Source organism: Anomaloglossus baeobatrachus, chromosome 5 (assembly GCF_048569485.1).
Source record: "Anomaloglossus baeobatrachus isolate aAnoBae1 chromosome 5, aAnoBae1.hap1, whole genome shotgun sequence".
Taxonomy (NCBI): Eukaryota; Metazoa; Chordata; class Amphibia; order Anura; family Aromobatidae; genus Anomaloglossus; species Anomaloglossus baeobatrachus.
This window is the reverse complement of record NC_134357.1, coordinates 399,853,866-399,871,674: the sequence shown is the minus strand read 5'-3', so window position 1 is coordinate 399,871,674 and position 17,809 is coordinate 399,853,866. Positions and strand designations below refer to the sequence as shown.

Here is a 17,809-nt window from a genome sequence, read left to right as displayed (position 1 = left end):
ATATCGGATTTTCATCAATGTTTGGTCAGTGTGCCGGTTTTTACCATCAGTTTCATCAGTGATTTTAGAGCATTAAAAACTTAATAAATAAATTGCACTTTTCCTATTTCTTTCCTTATTTCTTCTTCTTACAATGTTACCAATGATGCCATCCGTGTGCTGTCCATGATGTTCATGGACCCATAGACTTGTATGGGTAATTTTGATGGGTTATACGGATCTAATACAGCCATGTCTTCGGAGACGTGAACAGCTCCATAGATTATAATGGGTACATGTTCTATCATGTGAAAACTATGAATATAACACATACGTGAAAAACAAATGTCTGAATGAGGCCTCAGGCATAGTCTCCTTTTCTTGCATACAAACGGGTGACGACGCCATCATAGTTATTGACCACAACACTTAATTTTGCACAAGAAAGATCTTTATTAAAGTAAAGAACCCGTTACAATGCTGAGAAGAAGAAGAAGCAAAGAATTCCGCAGTGGGTATATTAATATCATATCATCCGCATTTCTCATGTAGGAAATCTACATTCTAATGATGACAGATATCTTTCTATCAATTGAGATGCTAACATTTGGTGTGGTGGACATGTTCAGGAGTGTGGATGATCTTCACGGAATGGTGAGACACTGTAGAATAAGGAAACAAGAAAACAGAATTTAGCTCTTTATTTTTAGATTTTTTTTTCTTCTAAAAAAACCCCTGTTCAATCCATGCCATGGTGACTGAGTGGGTTCCAAGTCCCCTCTGCCACATAGGTAGGCATTAGGATTATATTTAGGGACGAAACGTCTTCATGTTACACCATGGGCCCAGGGTCAAGCTGCCTCTGCAATACCTGAGCAACCAATAAGGGTGCAGCTCACGCTTTAGACAGACCTTTAAACTCCAAAAATCATTCTCCTGATTGGCTGCTATGCTATTTTTTCCCCTGACAATTTTTTTTAATTAAATTTCCCCAAGGGTTACACAAGTCACTGTGAATATTACTGATATTAAGGCCTTGGGTCTACCTGCATATAGCTTCCGATGTGAGAGCATCAGAAGCGATATGCTAATGACCCTCTGCTGCGAGCGTCAGCCGAGGGTTATGCGACTGTGATGTGATCTTGCGATCGGATCACAGCTGTGGAGAAGAGGGAGGGAGCACTTACTCGATCTCCCCCGCTGCCTGTCTCTGTGTACATCGCACTGCAGTCAGATGACATGCGAGTGCAGTGCGATGTTTACATGCACCCATAGACTTTTATGGGTGTGTGTGAGCCGAGTATCGCTGCCAAACGCAGCATGATGTGATTCATTTCTCATGCCTACATGAGAAATCAATCGCAGATGGACACTGCCCCATAGTTTTGCACTCGAGTGAGAGCAATCCAATCTGTTATCGGATTTCACTTGTTCTTGCAAAACGCAAGTGGAACCAAGCCCTAATGGTAAGTATTCTCATGGAGACGAGACTGGATATTATACATTATGCAATATTGTATTATAACAATGGTCTAGAAGTGCTCAGGTATTGGTCAAATGTCTGGCCATATATGTTTGAGCCTCCAGTACAGTTTTCACAGTGACCACCATTAATTTGAGACCTTTGCTCATATAGCAAAGTAATGCCTGGCACTATTGGCCCTCATTCAGAGTCACGTCCATGCTCCATCAGGTCCTGTTTCATGAAGGGATTTTCAAACTAATATTGCTAACAAGAACTGTATGATCCCTTACAAACACATTTTAAGATGGCAGATAAAGTCTACTCCATCCATAACATTGACCCTAGTGATTATGTCCTCTATCAGACTAATGTAAGAATATACCTAAATGTAACCCTCCACCATCAAATCTAAATATGACAACTTATTTTCCATGCATATCCAGAATATGGTGCCTTCTGTTCTGTAAGATAACTGTCCCATTCTCCTTTTCTTCAAAATGGCCGTTGCCACCAGATGTACATAGGGAGTGCCATTGAAAGTCTACACCACACCTCCCCTGTCTATTATCTGCTGCAGGATGGAAACAGCAATGTCGTCATTGGCACTGGTTTACCCCACACCAACAGGAAAGCATAAAAGGCATTGTGCAGACTTTTCACAGTGTCCCCATGCTTCTGCGGAAGCCATATTGGAGATGAGAAGAACAGGCCTTAAAGTGGGAGGCAGAGGCTACAGTTATCATGAAAATATTTGGGAAATGTATAGTCGCATTTAAGTTCGGGGCATTGGTCGCCTCAAGTTAGAAAATACCTTTAAGAAGAAAAAATTATATATCTGTTCCTATATGGCTTATATAGTTCAGTTATTTGTAACCTTACCTTCTTTGGTGCTCGAATGGTGATGCCCAGAAACACTGGAGAGGGTGAAACAGAAATTAGGCAAAATCTAAGACACCGTTTAATAGACAGTTGATATGTTTTAGAAGTTATATTAGATAATATCATATTTTAATCTTTATAGTTCAAAGATAGTTTTGAAGTGACCCAACCCCCAAATTATGAGTCTATATAAAGAGCCTCCAAAGTAAAGCGTATATGTTACGAGATTTCACAATACATTGTTAAATATTATAGATCCCTGCCAGAATGGCTATATAATTCTGATATTAGGATGAGGATATTATGATTCCCGTTAGAGCTGGACTAAAAATTGTATTTTTAATCAGGCAGAAAAACTTTAAAAAAGGATTATATATTCTATTCTATTCTATCCTTTTCAAAGTAAGTGTACCATCCTCATCAGGCCTTAGAGATCTAATAATAATGAATGCAGTTTATTATGGGAATTCTGGTCACATATCCTGCTAAAGAATGACTAAGTTTTAAAAAATAAAATTATTATTACTTACTGGATATCATGACCCTCAAGAAGGCGCTTATACGTGGTGATCTCCATTTCCAGATGAGTTTTCTGATCCATTAAGATCTTGTATTCATGGTTCTGACGTTCTAGGTCTGCACGGATCTGTGACATCACAGACTCAATACTGTTGATCAGGCATTGCAACTGGGAAAGCTGGGAGCCAAAAGTGGCCTCTGTCTCGGCCAATGTACCTTCCAGAGCTGATTTCTGTAGAATGAAATGAAGACAGAAATGAGGTGAGGATTGTCTCCTGAAAGATCTTTTGGGTCTATGATTGTGTCAGACCTGGGCCCACCAGTGAATTCTCCAGTACTCTGATGACCAGTCTGCTAGTATAAAAAATGCATACTAATATTTTCTTAATGATGATACACTTACCATGCTCATTTGGCTTTGCAGTTCAATCTCAAGAGTCTGGACATTGCGTCTTAATTCAATGACCTCAGTTTGTACGGATTGCAGTTGTTCAGAACCAGATGCCATCTGACGATTCAGTTCTTCACTCTAGTAAACGGCATGTATAAAATGCTAAATGAAGACCAATATATATATTTATACATGTACTGTATACTATGATTTTGTTATGAGTAGTAATATGTGGCCCAATGTCTAAAGTTCAAGAAATATACTGTATTTGATGTAAAATATTTCTACCACATTACTAATAAAGGAGTGTATTCCATAGAGAGATGTTTTGACTTAGGCATGGAATTACATCTGAACATATTAGTGTCTTATTGTGAATAATTTCAATTTTCGGCTCACTCAAAATTTTGTAACTGACTCCTGTACAACCATATTTTTCATGTTTGGTTTACATGAAGCATCATTAGCCATGCAGTTAAAAGATATAGTTAAATATACCCTTTGGAGGAACATGTTCTCAGCTTCCCTCATGTTTCTTTCCATCAGGTTTTCATATTGCTCTCGGATCTCAGACAATACTCTATTCATATCCATTGATAGAGCTGCATCATCTTCCACATTCACTCTAGCACCCAACTGAGCACGTAGAGAGGTTACTTCCTATAATGAAAAAAAGCAGATATTGATTGGCAAAACAGTACGGCTCTTGTGTCTATTAGAAACTGAATTGGATTGTTTCTACAACAGGACTTATTGTAGATGTGAACCATTACCTCCTCATGGTTCCTCTTCATCTGTAGAAGCTCCTCTTGTAGGTTCTGAACTTGACCCTCCAAGTCATATACTTCACGGTTTAGCTCTTCTAGTACACGACGCAAGCCATTAACATCAGACTCAACATTGTTTCTAAGTCTTAGTTCCATCTCATGCCTACAAAAAAGGACAATAAAAGTACCAGATTTAAGATTAGCAAAGTCTTAGGGTTACCAGTAACTGAGTCTACATATGATGAGTAGCACTCAACAATTTGGATTTAGTCTACTATGTTAATAACATACTTATTCTTAAAATCATCTGCAGCCAGCCTGGCATTGTCGATTTGAAGAACAATTCTGGCATTTTCAATAATAGCAGAAGATATCTAAATAAAATAGAAAAAAAGTTGCTAGATTATTTAGCAGAGTTCTTCCATAGAATTTAGTCTTATCATCATAGATCGATAATCCAGTGCATCTAGTCAACTGTTGACAATTATATATTGCCCTAGTATGCCATGTCTGACTATATTGAAATGGTACTTACTGTTCAAAGCTTCCTAATGATATATGACATTTACATGTAAAAGATAATATTTAAAATTACAATATCTTTAATACTTGAGTATAAATGTCACAATAAATAATCCTCACCTCGCTTTGAAGCTCTTGAATGGTCCTAAAGTAGCCGCTGGAATCTGGAAGAGAGCTGGGTTGGTTCTTCTCATACCATTCTCTTATATTCCTCTCCAGCTGGGCATTTTCTTGCTCTAGTGATCGAACTTTCTCAAGGTATGAAGCAAGTCGATCATTTAGATGTTGCATGGTTTCTTTCTCATTGACATTGAAGAGGCCATCACCCTTCCAACCGCTGTGGCCTCCAAAGCTGCCAAAGTGACTGCTGTGACCGTGCCCACTTCCAAATCCACATCCATGACCTACAGAAGTATGTTTGGAAATAGAGATTCCTTTTCCTCCAGATCCTCCATGGACACTTGGGGTCCTATAGTGACCACCATGATGGGAAAGACTTGAGCTCCCATGGTGTAGTTTATGGAATCCTCCATGAAGAGACCCATGAGACTGTCCATGGTGGGAAATTTTATGTGACTCTCCGTGATGAAGTTTATGATGGAGAGTTGAGATATGACTGGTCATCTTATGACTGGTTCCCTTGATGGATCCAGCTGTAGAATGACTTGACTTAATACAGTGGCTCATGTTGAGAGATCTGCAAGAATCAGTTTACACAACAGCTTCTTCGAAAGTCCAAGTGTAAGAGCTCATTTTATAAAAAGCTCAGGGGGTGTTGCAAAACGTTAAATGCTTTACAAGCATCATAGTTTGTTTCATTTGCCCGTTGATGGGATTTATATTGAAGACATTTGTGTGATTGCTTAAGAAAGATCATAAGGAAGGTGGAAACTGTGACAAGTTTATTATGGTGCTGCTCAACAGCGTTATATTCACCACACCTATGAAGCTACAAGAAAAGGTTTGAAATTCAGCGTTATGGACACATGAAAGACTGCCAGTAGCTATTGATGTATATTGAAAATATTAATTCATGGTAACTGATAATTTGCAAAATAACTGTAAAGAAAGTCACATGAAGTCATTGAAAATGCTAAGGGTTTTTTTCACATTAGATAATTCCTTTCCTTCAATTTAGACTGCATTTAGACAGAACGACTGTTAGGTCACTTCCAATCAGATATTTACAAGCCAATCCTGAGTTGTTTAATGGCCTATTTAGACATGCCAACTGCATTCCCATGAGAACTGAACAATCGATAGAATGATCATTCTATGAGCATAAACATCATGTTCTCGGCAGCATATTTCCTGTTTCATAGGATGATGTGTTCCTAAGAACAATGATTTTTAAGCTCACTTAGACAGGCCGATAATTGGGACCCAAACTACTGATCTGAGCTGGCAACGTAGACTATGCTGTCACTGTACAAGTCGCGCAATGACAGCGTGCAGGAACCAGAACAGCCGCTGAAACAAGTGTCACTGATGATGTTTTGTTTCAGGGAGAGCCTGTGTTAGTGACCGCAGCCTCCTCCCACTGATGACGCTTTGAGTATCCCAGCATGCACTGGGTTTCTCAAACAAAGAGTCATAAGACAGGAAGTTGGATATGAAAAAATCAATAGCAGTTAGATAGTGTAGTTAGGGAATTTTTAATGCAGCTATATTAGAAATAGTTTAAATTGGGGCAATAAAAATATAGAGATTTAGATTAAAATTTCTTCAGTCTACGGGCCACCTCTTTAAGTCTACCTTCAACCTTAGAAAACTATGAAATTTCGTAGACTATTGTTATTAAAGCCTGTCATGGTAAAATGGATGCACTGAATGTCTTAAATCAGGGCATCAGTAAGTGTCCCTCATTTAAATCTCTCAATGTAAAGGAGCAATTTTTTATTGATAATGCTAAGGGAACTCCAAAGGTGGAACTTTTTTTATAAAAAAGTAAAGGGATTAAACACATTGCTTATCATGAAATTATGTGGGTCCAAATCTTCATGTGGAAGCCTAGGAGACTCCTTAAGAATAATTGATATAGGTAAAACCAAATTTTGCTGGAAATTCTCTTATTTAAAAAGTACGGTCCCTTGCAGATGACCGTATTTTCAATCACATATTTTGTCAGATCACTCTCAGATCAATGCTATGAGTCAATGAGGCTGTGTACAGGTCCAAGTTTTTCCTTGGACAAAGTGGAGAGATCCAAGAAAAAATGCCACTTGGCCATTCAAGTCTATGGGTCCATAAAAAAACTTGGACCTCACTTGTGTGCAGGGCGGCACGGTGGCTCAGTGGTTAGCACTGCAGTCTTGCAGCGCTGGGGTCCGGGGTTCAAATCCCACCAAGGACACCATCTGCAAGGAGTTTGGATGTTCTACCCGTGTTTGCGTGGGTTTCCTCCAGGCTCTCCGGTTTCCTCCCACACTCCAAAGAGTGTCCCAATGGGGACAGTGTTCCTGATGTATGTAAAGCGCTGCGAAATATGTTAGCGCTATATAAAAATAAAGATTTGATTTTTGATTTGGGTGATATCCGAGCACAATCTGATTTTTATGGACTGACATAATGGAGAAGATGGAGAAAGTATTTTAATTCTGCTTCACATCTAAGAATAATAGATTCCAATCTGAATAAATGGGTTTCAGAGTTTGAATACACTCTGATTAGCTTATCTGTCAGTTATTCTCAGATGGAAAAAATATGGTTGTGTGATGCTAGCCTGTAGGAAAACCTAAAACGGCACCATTCATGCATGTGGGCTGTGTCTGGTATTGCAGATGAGCCCCATTTAAAGGGGTGGTTCACTACTCTGCAGTAGTGGCCACCTCTCTGTAAAACTGATAGTGAAGGCTTTTTGTAAATACCTTGTTCAGACAATTCTGCCTGTGAGCGGCGCTATCGCAGTCCACTCATCACCATGAAGTGACCCCTCAGGCTCCATGACCTCTTGGATCCGGTGATGTCACGTCAACTTCCTAAGTGACTGGCCTGTGGGCAGAGTTTCACTGCTCATCATAGCCCAGCGTCACAGCGTAGCATATGTCGCGCACTCTCTCCTTCACTGCAGAGCCCCGCAAGAGGAGCAATGCTGGGCTGTGATGAGTGGTGAAACTCTGCCCACAGCCAAGTCACTCATGGAAACTAGGGCTGGCCTCGGTGATGTCAGGTCTACTGGACGTTGACGTGATATCACCGGATCCCAGAGATCACATAGCCCACGGGGTCACTTCATGGGGATGAGTGGACCACAATAGCGCCGCTCAGAGGCAGAATTGGTTGAACAAGGTATTTAGAAAAAGCCTCCCCTATCAGTTTTACAGAGAGGTGGTCACTACTGCAGAGTAGTGAACCACCTCCTTAAGTGAATTAACGCTTTGGAAGTATTCTACTTTTTTTTCTAATCTCATCTAACCTATTTCATTGTTATATTGAGAGACTATAATAGGAATATAGAACAAAGCCACAGCACAACAATATGCAATAGGCAGAAGAAACCTTTTATTTATGAAGTATTAAAAGGGAGAATGGCAGCAATATACAATATTACACAACATAAATACTAGTTAGGTATAACAAGCAGCGGTTGGAGCCAAACAATAGGCCATTGTCCCCGTTATTGATGATGTACTAGGATAAGTCTCCAGCAGTGGATATTTTTATATTCATTTTGCATGTATAAGTGAAGGAGCTAGATAGTAATATCCAATATGGCAGATATTCTGCAGGGTCAGCTATTAAAGGGATTGTCTGGGATTAGAGCATAGGGTCCACTGCATTCTTATTCTTTTCGAAACAGCACTCCTCTTGTCCATGGGTTATGTATGGTATAATAGTTCAATCCCATTTAATTAAATTGGGATGAGCTGCAATACCAGAAGCTACCTTTAGACAAGAGTGGCCCTGTTTTTAAATCCCAAACAACTTCTTTAACAATGCAAATGCAGCCTATCATTTTACTAGTATACAGTAAGGTGACTATTGTCAATCTTGTGCAGCAAATTCCTTGTAAATATTTCCAAAAGCTAAAAGCTTATTATTGAAAGTAAGAAGATATCATAAAGGATATTGTTAGATGAGAGAACGGCAGAATTATTTCCCTTTGACAATTTCCACTTTAGCCCCAAGACCCTAGACACATAAGACTCACCGGACAGTCATACTAACACAAATAATTGCAAGTATCCATTATACATGGACATCAAAAGCTCATAGCATAAAACCCATCTTCAGTTTACGCTGCATCAGGGTTTCGATATGTGTTTACGTTGCTCTATTCTGCATCCACATGATTGGAAGATCACTTGGATTGGTGACCATGATCCTTGGCTTGGTGACTTTTTACGTGATCAGATTCATGGGAACTGGAATGTTTTTTGGAGAGGCTGAGTGATACTGCAATGAGAATGAGCAAGGTTTAGTCAACGTTAAGTCATTGTAGTGTACTTAAAGGATTTGAACACGTAACAGTTGCTGGTGGAAGGGGTAAAGACTATCTGCCTCATAAGGAAAGATCAGTACGATAAATGACAAATGGTAAGTCTGGGTGGTATTATCAAGTTTACATTGGGACACCGGAGCACCAAGTTACTATTTTGATCGCCATGACAAGTTCAAAGGTACACATGGGTGTTATGTTTTTCTTGTACTCGTTTTAGTTATTCCATTCAAATATGATGTATAATGGTGGGTAAAAGGGTGAATCTTAGAAAGGTATCCCATAGGATATTTCATAAGTATCTGATTATCACCTTATCACTAGGACCACCATGATAATGAGTAACTTGGTCCTTTGTACGCTTTTGCTAATATGGGGAGTCAATGGCAATATTAAATATTAGTCTATGTGGTCTTAAATATAATTATGCACTGATCTAATTAATGACCACAAATATCACTATTACTTTTCTACAAGAAATAGTTATGCGATCTTAAAACTTATCACTTATGCCTATTCTACAATGTTTTTCCCATCTAGAGATGTTATCATCTAACTCAAGGTTCATTGGTCATGGAGATCCTACTGCAGGTAAACCCATGAAGACCCATCTAAATAGAGTGGTGGCTTGGCATGTGTTCCACTACTGCATTAATTCTCTATGGACCTGCCAGAAAAAGCGAAGCAATGTATTTGGCTACTTTCAGGCTGTCCCATAGAGAAGGAATGGAACAGTTGAACACCCACCAATCACCAAGTTGCCACCTATGCAATGGATAGGTGATAACTACTGAAGATGGAAAAAACCACATACTGTAACTATTACATTTTTGATACTTTGAATAACTAGAATGCTATCATTAACATGTTCACTTTCATATTAAGTGACTGTGATACTTACACTCTTTGCTGATCTTATCATGATGGCGATTCTCAGGCATGCTGCAAGAAATAATAGTTCATATTAGAAAAGTACAATGTAAATATTAATAGAGATCATTATAAAAAAATTCGAAACTTCTAACTTTTTCATATTTGCAGTCTAAGCTCTCAATATTTGGCTTGTCTTCAGGTACTTTGGAGTGCTTACATTTTTTCTCCAAGGGATATCCTCATATCTGATGATGGCACTTATTAAAAGTTTCTAGAACCTCATTTCTACATTCTATGGTAAACCTTTGGTAGTTATATTTGAAGCTTTATGATATAATCTGACATTACAAAAATTTCACATACTGGATGTCCTGTTCTTCGAGCAGTCTTTTGTATGTGGTGATCTCCATCTCCAGATAGGTGGTTTGGTCCATAAGAATCTTGTACTCATGGATCTGACGCTCTAGTTCTGATCGTATCTTCGTGAGCTGGTCTTCTACATTGTCAATTAGGCTTTGTAGGTGGGAAAGCTGAGAACTAAATGTTGCTTCTGTCTCTGCCAAGGAACGCTCAAGTGCTGATTTCTGCAAACGGGAAGATACTTCAATTAAAAATGTCCAATTTTATTTTAACTAAGCAGGATTCTTTGATTAATCCATCAGATTATATACATACAATAAGACGCAAAATTGCATTAGATATATGGCCATCTAGAGGTATGGTCTTTTTAAAGAAGATGACAATATATATAAAATATAAAGCAATTAATTACTTCTCATTGCAAAATCTATTCATAATAGAGGAGTGTTCTTCTAAGGAAGTAGACTTTAGAGAGATTTAACTATAATGGTGCAGGGTCAGCAAATAAACTTCTATTTTCAATAAATATACTTTACATTTACAAATTAATGAAACCACACGAAGAGGCAATCAAATAGGTCCAAATACATTTTTATTAATATTTAGTGCAGACAAGTGGAGGGGGTCAGAAACCGGTGTACATCACTGCAGTTGACAATTGCAATTAATATGCTGAACAATACAAGATATCAGAATATATATATATATATACAGTCAGGCATTGCAAAATGCGCCCAAAAAGGAAATTACAATTACTGGCATACTCACAGAGAAGACATATACAACCCTTAATGTAAGGTATATCTCAGATTGTTGCTAGTAGGTAAATAAACAAAGAGCAACTAAAGGCATCTGATATAAGCAGCTTAAACATTTTCAGTGCAAATATAGGGATTAGAATATTATTTATAATGCAACAATATAAATGCCACATATAACGCGCGGACACTGGTCAGGAAACACAATGTGAATCATAGACCCAGTCAAAAAAGCGTCTATTAATCTCTCCTATAGTGCACTGAAAATAAACATAAGAGATATAGGAGATGTCCATAAACCGGAGAACCAGATAAATATGGGCAAAATAATGCAAGGCAAGACAGGACCTACATATTACCTGGATATAAGTAACTGCAGTGGACTGCGCCCAATGCGCATTTCGGTATTAACCTTCGTCAGGGGGCGTGAACGAAACCGGGGGAAGTAAGGTTAACATAGGCCACATCTCTCAACCGATTGGGCAGCGTTATGATGCACACGAGGCCGACCGACCGGAAGTCCCGCCTCACAGACGCGTCATGGCTCCAAGGACGCCGGGTAAAACCCGGCGTCCAGGTAACCATAGAGACGCGGCTGGGAGTAGCGAGAAATCCTAACAGGCGACGCATGCGTACACTGCAACAACACGGTGAGAGATCAAAATAGAAGTGTTTAATGCGCCTATGTAAACAATTAGAAATAAGAAAAAAGCCTTAGGCATGTATAGAGCAATACATACAAACAATTGAATAATATATATATATATCCATATTGACAATAATTTAAGGCAAAACATATGATAATAATGAAAATATCACAGATAAGCAATTTATCACAAATGGGCAAAAAATTGTTTATTTATACACACTGTGGGAAAAATTGCTGTATAAGACCACACATAATCAAACGATTAAGGCTATATCCAACCAGTGAGTACCTCAACCACTTATATCAAGAAAAATTCCCGACAAAGGGGTCGAAAAGCACACTAATATCACATAAATAGGTAATGTGGTCACACACAGCAACCAGCCACAGTATAATATTATAGCATTGTCACCAATATATAGAAAAGACAATATGTATCGTTCGCCAAGTCAAGAGGTATCCAATTATGGTGAAAGTCATCTTTATATGAAGACCAGGAAGCAATCTGCAATATCCACTCTCCCAATGCCAAAATCGTATAGGTGCAAACAAACGAAAAAGAACCAAGGCCTAAGAAAATATAAAAAATAGTTAAAAACAGAAAGCCCAGACATTATAGAAAGGGGATAAAACTCATGTGCTCATTAAGACCATGGGGCTGAACGGTATGCAGACGCCAGATCCATTGTGTCTCCAGTTGTCCTAATCTCTGACTAACTCGTCCACCACGTATGTCTATATCGAGCATATCAATTCCACGGATCATGAATTTTTTTGAATCTGATCCATGAAATAGCTTGAAATGCTTGGGAATCGTTTTAAGGATAGTCACATCAATATGGTCCCGTGCGGCTTCTATCCCTAGAATGTGTTCACGAACACGGACTTTTAATTGCCGGGTCGTGAGCCCAATATAAATTTTTGGGCAGGGACAGAGACCATAATATATCACAAATTTGGACTCGCAAGTAATTCTCTTCAAAATTTTGAAGCTCTTAGTAGAAGAGGAATTGCTAAATGTATCGGTCCGTGATATATTAGGACACACAACACATTTGCCGCATGGAAAACTACCACCCCTAATTGATGGACTTTTGCAAAGAACTTGTGGGGGTTTAGCATCATGGAGACTCCGGACAAAATAATCTTTAAGATTCTTGGCTCTGCGTACTGTAATTTGTGGTTTATCAGGTAAAATCAAGGCCTGTCGAATGGCAATGTGTTCATTACCGATTATTGTTCTGAACACATTGCCATTCGACAGGCCTTGATGAAATCCTGGCCTATCTTACAAGCAGATCCAATCCTGGCTAAGATTTTACCTGATAAACCATAAATTACAGTACGCAGAGCCAAGAATCTTAAAGATTATTTTGTCCGGAGTCTCCATGATGCTAACCCCCCACAAGTTCTTTGCAAAAGTCCATCAATTAGGGGTGGTAGTTTTCCATGCGGCAAATGTGTTGCGTGTCCTAATATATCACGGACCGATACATTTAGCAATTCCTCTTCTACTAAGAGCTTCAAAATTTTGAAGAGAATTACTTGCGAGTCCAAATTTGTGATATACTATGGTCTCTGTCCCTGCCCAAAAATTTATATTCGGCTCACGACCCGGCAATTAAAATTCCGTGTTCGTGAACACATTCTAGGGATAGAAGCCGCACGGGACCATATTGATGTGACTACCCTTAAAACGATTCCCAAGCATTTCAAGCTATTTCATGGATCAGATTCAAAAAAATTCATGATCCGTGGAATTGATATGCTCGATATAGACATACGTGGTGGACGAGTTAGTCAGAGATTAGGACAACTGGAGACACGATGGATCTGGCGTCTGCATACCGTTCAGCCCCATGGTCTTAATGAGCACATGAGTTTTATCCCCTTTCTATAATGTCTGGGCTTTCTGTTTTTAACTATTTTTTATATTTTCTTAGGCCTTGGTTCTTTTTCGTTTGTTTGCACCTATACGATTTTGGCATTGGGAGAGTGGATATTGCAGATTGCTTCCTGGTCTTCATCTAAAGATGACTTTCACCATAATTGGATACCTCTTGACTTGGCGAACGATACATATTGTCTTTTCTATATATTGGTGACAATGCTATAATATTATACTGTGGCTGGTTGCTGTGTGTGACCACACTACCTATTTATGTGATATTAGTGTGCTTTTCGACCACTTTGTCGGGAATTTTTCTTGATATAAGTGGTTGAGGTACTCACTGGTTGGATATAGCCTTAATCGTTTGATTATGTGTGGTCTTATACAGCAATTTTTCCCACATTGTGTATAAATAAACAATTTTTTGCCCATTTGTGATAAATTGCCTATCTGTGATATTTTCATTATTATCATATGTTTTGCCTTAAATTATTGTCAATATGGATATATATATATATATTATTCAATTGTTTGTATGTATTGCTCTATACATGCCTAAGGCTTTTTTCTTATTTCTAATTGTTTACATAGGCGCATTAAACACTTCTATTTTCATCTCTCACCGTGTTGTTGCAGTGTACGCATGCGTCGCCTGTTAGGATTTCTCGCTACTCCCAGCCGCATCTCTATGGTTACCTGGATGCCGGGTTTTACCCGGCGTCCTTGGAGCCATGACGCGTCTGTGAGGTGGGACTTCCGGTCGGTCGGCCTCGTGTGCGTCATAACGCTGCCCAATCGGTTGAGAGATGTGGCCTATATTAACCTCACTTCCCCCGGTTTCGTTCACGCCCCCTGACGAAGGTTAATACCGAAATGCGTATTTGGCGCAGTCCACTGCAGTTACTTATATCCAGGTAATATGTAGGTCCTGTCTTGCCTTGCATTATTTTGCCCATATTTATCTGGTTCTCCGGTTTATGGACATCTCCTATATCTCTTATGTTTATTTTCAGTGCACTATAGGAGAGATTAATAGACACTCTTTTGACTGGGTCTATGATTCAAATTGTGTTTCCTGACCAGTGTCCGCGCGTTCAATGTGGCATTTATATTGTTGCATTATAAATAATATTCTAATCCCTATATTTGCACTGAAAATGTTTAAGCTGCTTATATCAGATGCCTTTAGTTGCTCTTTGTTTATTTACCTACTAGCAACAATCTGAGATATACCTTACATTAAGGGTTGTATATGTCTTCTCTGTGAGTATGCCAGTAATTGTAATTTCCTTTTTGGGCGCATTTTGCAATGCCTGACTGTATACATATATATTCTGATATCTTGTATTGTTCAGCGTATTAATTGCAATTGTCAACTGCAGTGATGTACACCGGTTTCTGACCCCCTCCACTTATCTGCACTAAATATTAATAAAAATGTATTTGGACCTATTTGATCGCCTCTTCGTGTGGTTTCTGTAGTGCTCTTTGCGATTTGGTCCTTATATTGTAGTCCTTATTCTGCGTACTATATTATATTATTGTTGTATTATTACTATATTATCGTTATGCAGAATTTGTCTATGCCATTACTCATTTACAAATTAATGTATGTGTTTTCTTGAAGACCTATTTTTACCATGCTGAGTTGACTTTGTAGTTCTATCTCCAGGGTTTGCAGGCATCGCTTCAAGTCAATAACTTCAGTCTGCACTGACTGCAGTTGTTCGGACCCAGAAGCTACTTGGCGATTCAATTCTACACTCTAAAAGGAATTGATAGGCAGTCAAAAATGAACAGCAAAAGAGTAAAGAATTACTACAAAGTTGAGTAAAATCAGTTACTTTACCCTAGCAAGGAACATGGTTTCAACTTCTTTGAGGTTCCTATCCATCAAGTTTTCGTATTGCTCTCGGATCTCAGACAAGACTTTATTAAGGTCAACAGATGGAGCAGCATCCACTTGCACATTGATCCTGGCACCCAGTTGGTTTCGTAAAGCAGCAATATCCTTCCAATACAAAAGACAAAGAAATCTTATTTCTGAAAAGTCTTAGGGCAACGAGAACAAAAGCCATATTTCTTCAAAGATTTTTTATTATACAATGTTGACTAACACTAGAGTTTGATTTTATTTTGGAAAATACTTATGTCCTCCAGTAGTTTGTATTTGAAGTTTAAGCTACCCATGAAATAAACAAGCAATGTTGTTTTGAAACAGGAAACAGTTTGCATAGAAAATAATACAACTCCCAAGTATGGCTAACTCCCAAGTTTCAGGCATTTTGGGTGTTATGTAGCCATGGCCATCACAGGCTTGTGCATGGCATAGACGAGGAAATGAGAGCCTCTTAAGAAGCTCATTTTTCCATGTTAAGGGTCCTCACCTAGTAAACATACCTCTTCTTGGTGCTTCTTCATCTGAAGCAATTCATCCTGCAAACCTTGCAGTTGCATCTCCAGATCTGCTCTCTCTATGTTGAGGCCTTCAAGAACTTTGCGAAGTCCATTCAAGTCAGTCTCAACAAAGTTTCTCAGTCTAACTTCCATCTCATATCTTTGAGAGAGAAACAAAAAGCAATTGAAAAATAATGTCTGAAGCTATTTTATTACTTTACAACTATTTGGTTGAACTTACTTATTCTTGAAGTCATCAGCAGCAAGTCTTGCATTATCAATCTGAAGGACAATCTTGGCATTTTCAACAGAAGCTGCTGAGATCTGTTATTTAAAAAGATTCATCAAACTTATATGTAGTATATTTTATAAGGGCCACAAGATGTACTAAATAGAGCAAATTTTTAATATCACACTGTCACATCTTTGAGATGCATATCAGGGTAATTTACATCAACTAAAATGTCAAGAACTGATTCTATGGTATGTTCTGCCTTATTAGCTTGAAATCCTGAAAGAAACAGTTACAGATGTTAATATCACTTACCTTATTTTGGAGTTCTTCGATGGTTTTGTGGTAATGTTGAAAATCAGGTAGTGATGCATGAGCATTTTTATCATACCACTCACAGATTTTCTTCTCAAGTTGAGTATTTTCTTTTTCCAGAGAACGGACCTTCTCAAGATAGGTAGCAAGATGGTCATTCAAAAGTTGCATTGTTTCCTTCTCATTGACATTGAAAAATCCCTCATTCTTCCAACCTCCATGACTGCCAATGTTATTAAAGTGACTGTCAAGATTATGGCTACTGTGTCCACCTCCATAGCTGCTTCCATGACTGAAAGAAGAGTGCTTAGAAAAGACCATTGGCTTAATTGGTCCACTATGAACACTATGAGATACATGGTGAACCTTATGGTATCCTCTATAATGGGCACCGCCATGATGAATTGAAGACATGTGGCTGGGAAGCTTGGGAGTGTGGCCACTAAGATGAACACTTGATTTGAAGTGTCCAGAAAGAGAATGAGTCTGCTTGTGCTGGCTGTGGCTCATGATGATAAAGATGGATTGCTTATGGGTCGTCAGTGTATCTTCTTAGGAAGAGAAGTTGATGTTCTGTTGTGTACAGGTCTTTCTTTTATATGCTGTGGTCACTATGAGGTGTTTAAAATGATGTACAATTTTGCATACAATTATTAAGATTTTCAGTCGTTTCTTGATGTCAGCACATTACTCAAAATTACTTAAATTGGGTCTAGTTAGCTATTTTCAGAAAATCAGAGAAAAAAGGCATGGCCAGCAATGGCTGTCATCTGTTGTAATTGTCTTTTAAGCTTAATTGTATAAAATAGCAAAAAAGTTAACTTTTGACCCACCCTACTGTTTTCAGTGTTTAGTGCATCAAAGATTTCATTCATACATTGCTTCTGGCTGATGAGTACAAGCATCCCTTTTAACTATTTGAGCCAATGATGGATATAGTACAAAAATGGCAAATATTTTTAATTATACAAGTTTCAATAAACTATCAACATCTCTGTTACCAACTAAAGATATATGTTATTTAGTTCTGGATATGGTTACACTGGCAATATCGGTGTGACATGAGGTTGCTTATGATTTAACATGAGGTTTCTTATGATGTGTGGTAAGGCGCAACTTTTTTACAAACCAAAAACCCCAAACTCAACTATATATAGGGGCTTCATCATCACAGATGGCTTGGAGACTGGGGAAAAGAGTGATTGGAAATATTCGCTCTTAATATGTTTTTTTTTTTTGTTTTTTTTTAAATCATGGGAGATGAGCCTAGACCAAAGGGTTTTACCAGGAACTTACAATATTTCCCTTGCTCTACTAAAATATATATGCACCTTTGGACCAGTTATTTGTGAAATAAGAAAAACTATTTATCAA

The 17,809-nt window shown here is 38.4% G+C and overlaps 2 protein-coding genes across 2 annotated transcripts; both read right to left on the bottom strand.

The window, feature by feature from the left end:
• Positions 1-453: 453 nt before the first annotated feature.
• LOC142311619 (keratin, type I cytoskeletal 19-like) lies at positions 454-5,209 on the bottom strand. The gene is made up of 8 exons (XM_075350182.1): positions 4,643-5,209; positions 4,292-4,374; positions 4,007-4,163; positions 3,732-3,893; positions 3,246-3,371; positions 2,854-3,074; positions 2,324-2,358; positions 454-641 (listed from the first exon to the last, which is right to left on the bottom strand). The coding sequence occupies exons 1-8, from the start codon at positions 5,207-5,209 to the stop codon at positions 580-582; spliced, it is 1,413 nt and encodes a 470-aa protein (XP_075206297.1). The 3' UTR covers positions 454-579.
• Positions 5,210-8,822: 3,613 nt separating this feature from the next.
• On the bottom strand, positions 8,823-16,945 carry LOC142311621 (keratin, type I cytoskeletal 19-like). The gene is made up of 8 exons (XM_075350183.1): positions 16,436-16,945; positions 16,130-16,212; positions 15,892-16,048; positions 15,341-15,502; positions 15,131-15,256; positions 10,197-10,417; positions 9,862-9,902; positions 8,823-8,917 (listed from the first exon to the last, which is right to left on the bottom strand). Exons 1-8 carry the CDS (start codon positions 16,943-16,945, stop codon positions 8,823-8,825), a joined length of 1,395 nt encoding a protein of 464 aa, XP_075206298.1.
• Positions 16,946-17,809: the final 864 nt, after the last annotated feature.

What these genes read in the sequence shown, in the direction of transcription:
- LOC142311619 (XM_075350182.1), bottom strand. Translation starts at nt 5,209, where the DNA reads ATGAGCCACTGTATTAAGTCAAGTCATTCTACAGCTGGATCCATCAAG. An exon ending in GCAGATGATTTTAAGAATAA is followed by an intron (nt 4,164 to 4,291) that starts GTATGTTATTAA and finishes CCTTTTTTGTAG; the next exon opens with GCATGAGATGGAACTAAGAC. An exon ending in TGCAAAGCCAAATGAGCATG is followed by an intron (nt 3,075 to 3,245) that starts GTAAGTGTATCA and finishes TTCATTCTACAG; the next exon opens with AAATCAGCTCTGGAAGGTAC.
- LOC142311621 (XM_075350183.1), bottom strand. Translation starts at nt 16,945, where the DNA reads ATGAGCCACAGCCAGCACAAGCAGACTCATTCTCTTTCTGGACACTTC. An exon ending in TGAAGAAGCACCAAGAAGAG is followed by an intron (nt 15,503 to 15,891) that starts GTATGTTTACTA and finishes TTGTATTGGAAG; the next exon opens with GATATTGCTGCTTTACGAAA. An exon ending in TACAAAGTCAACTCAGCATG is followed by an intron (nt 10,418 to 15,130) that starts GTAAAAATAGGT and finishes TCCCGTTTGCAG; the next exon opens with AAATCAGCACTTGAGCGTTC.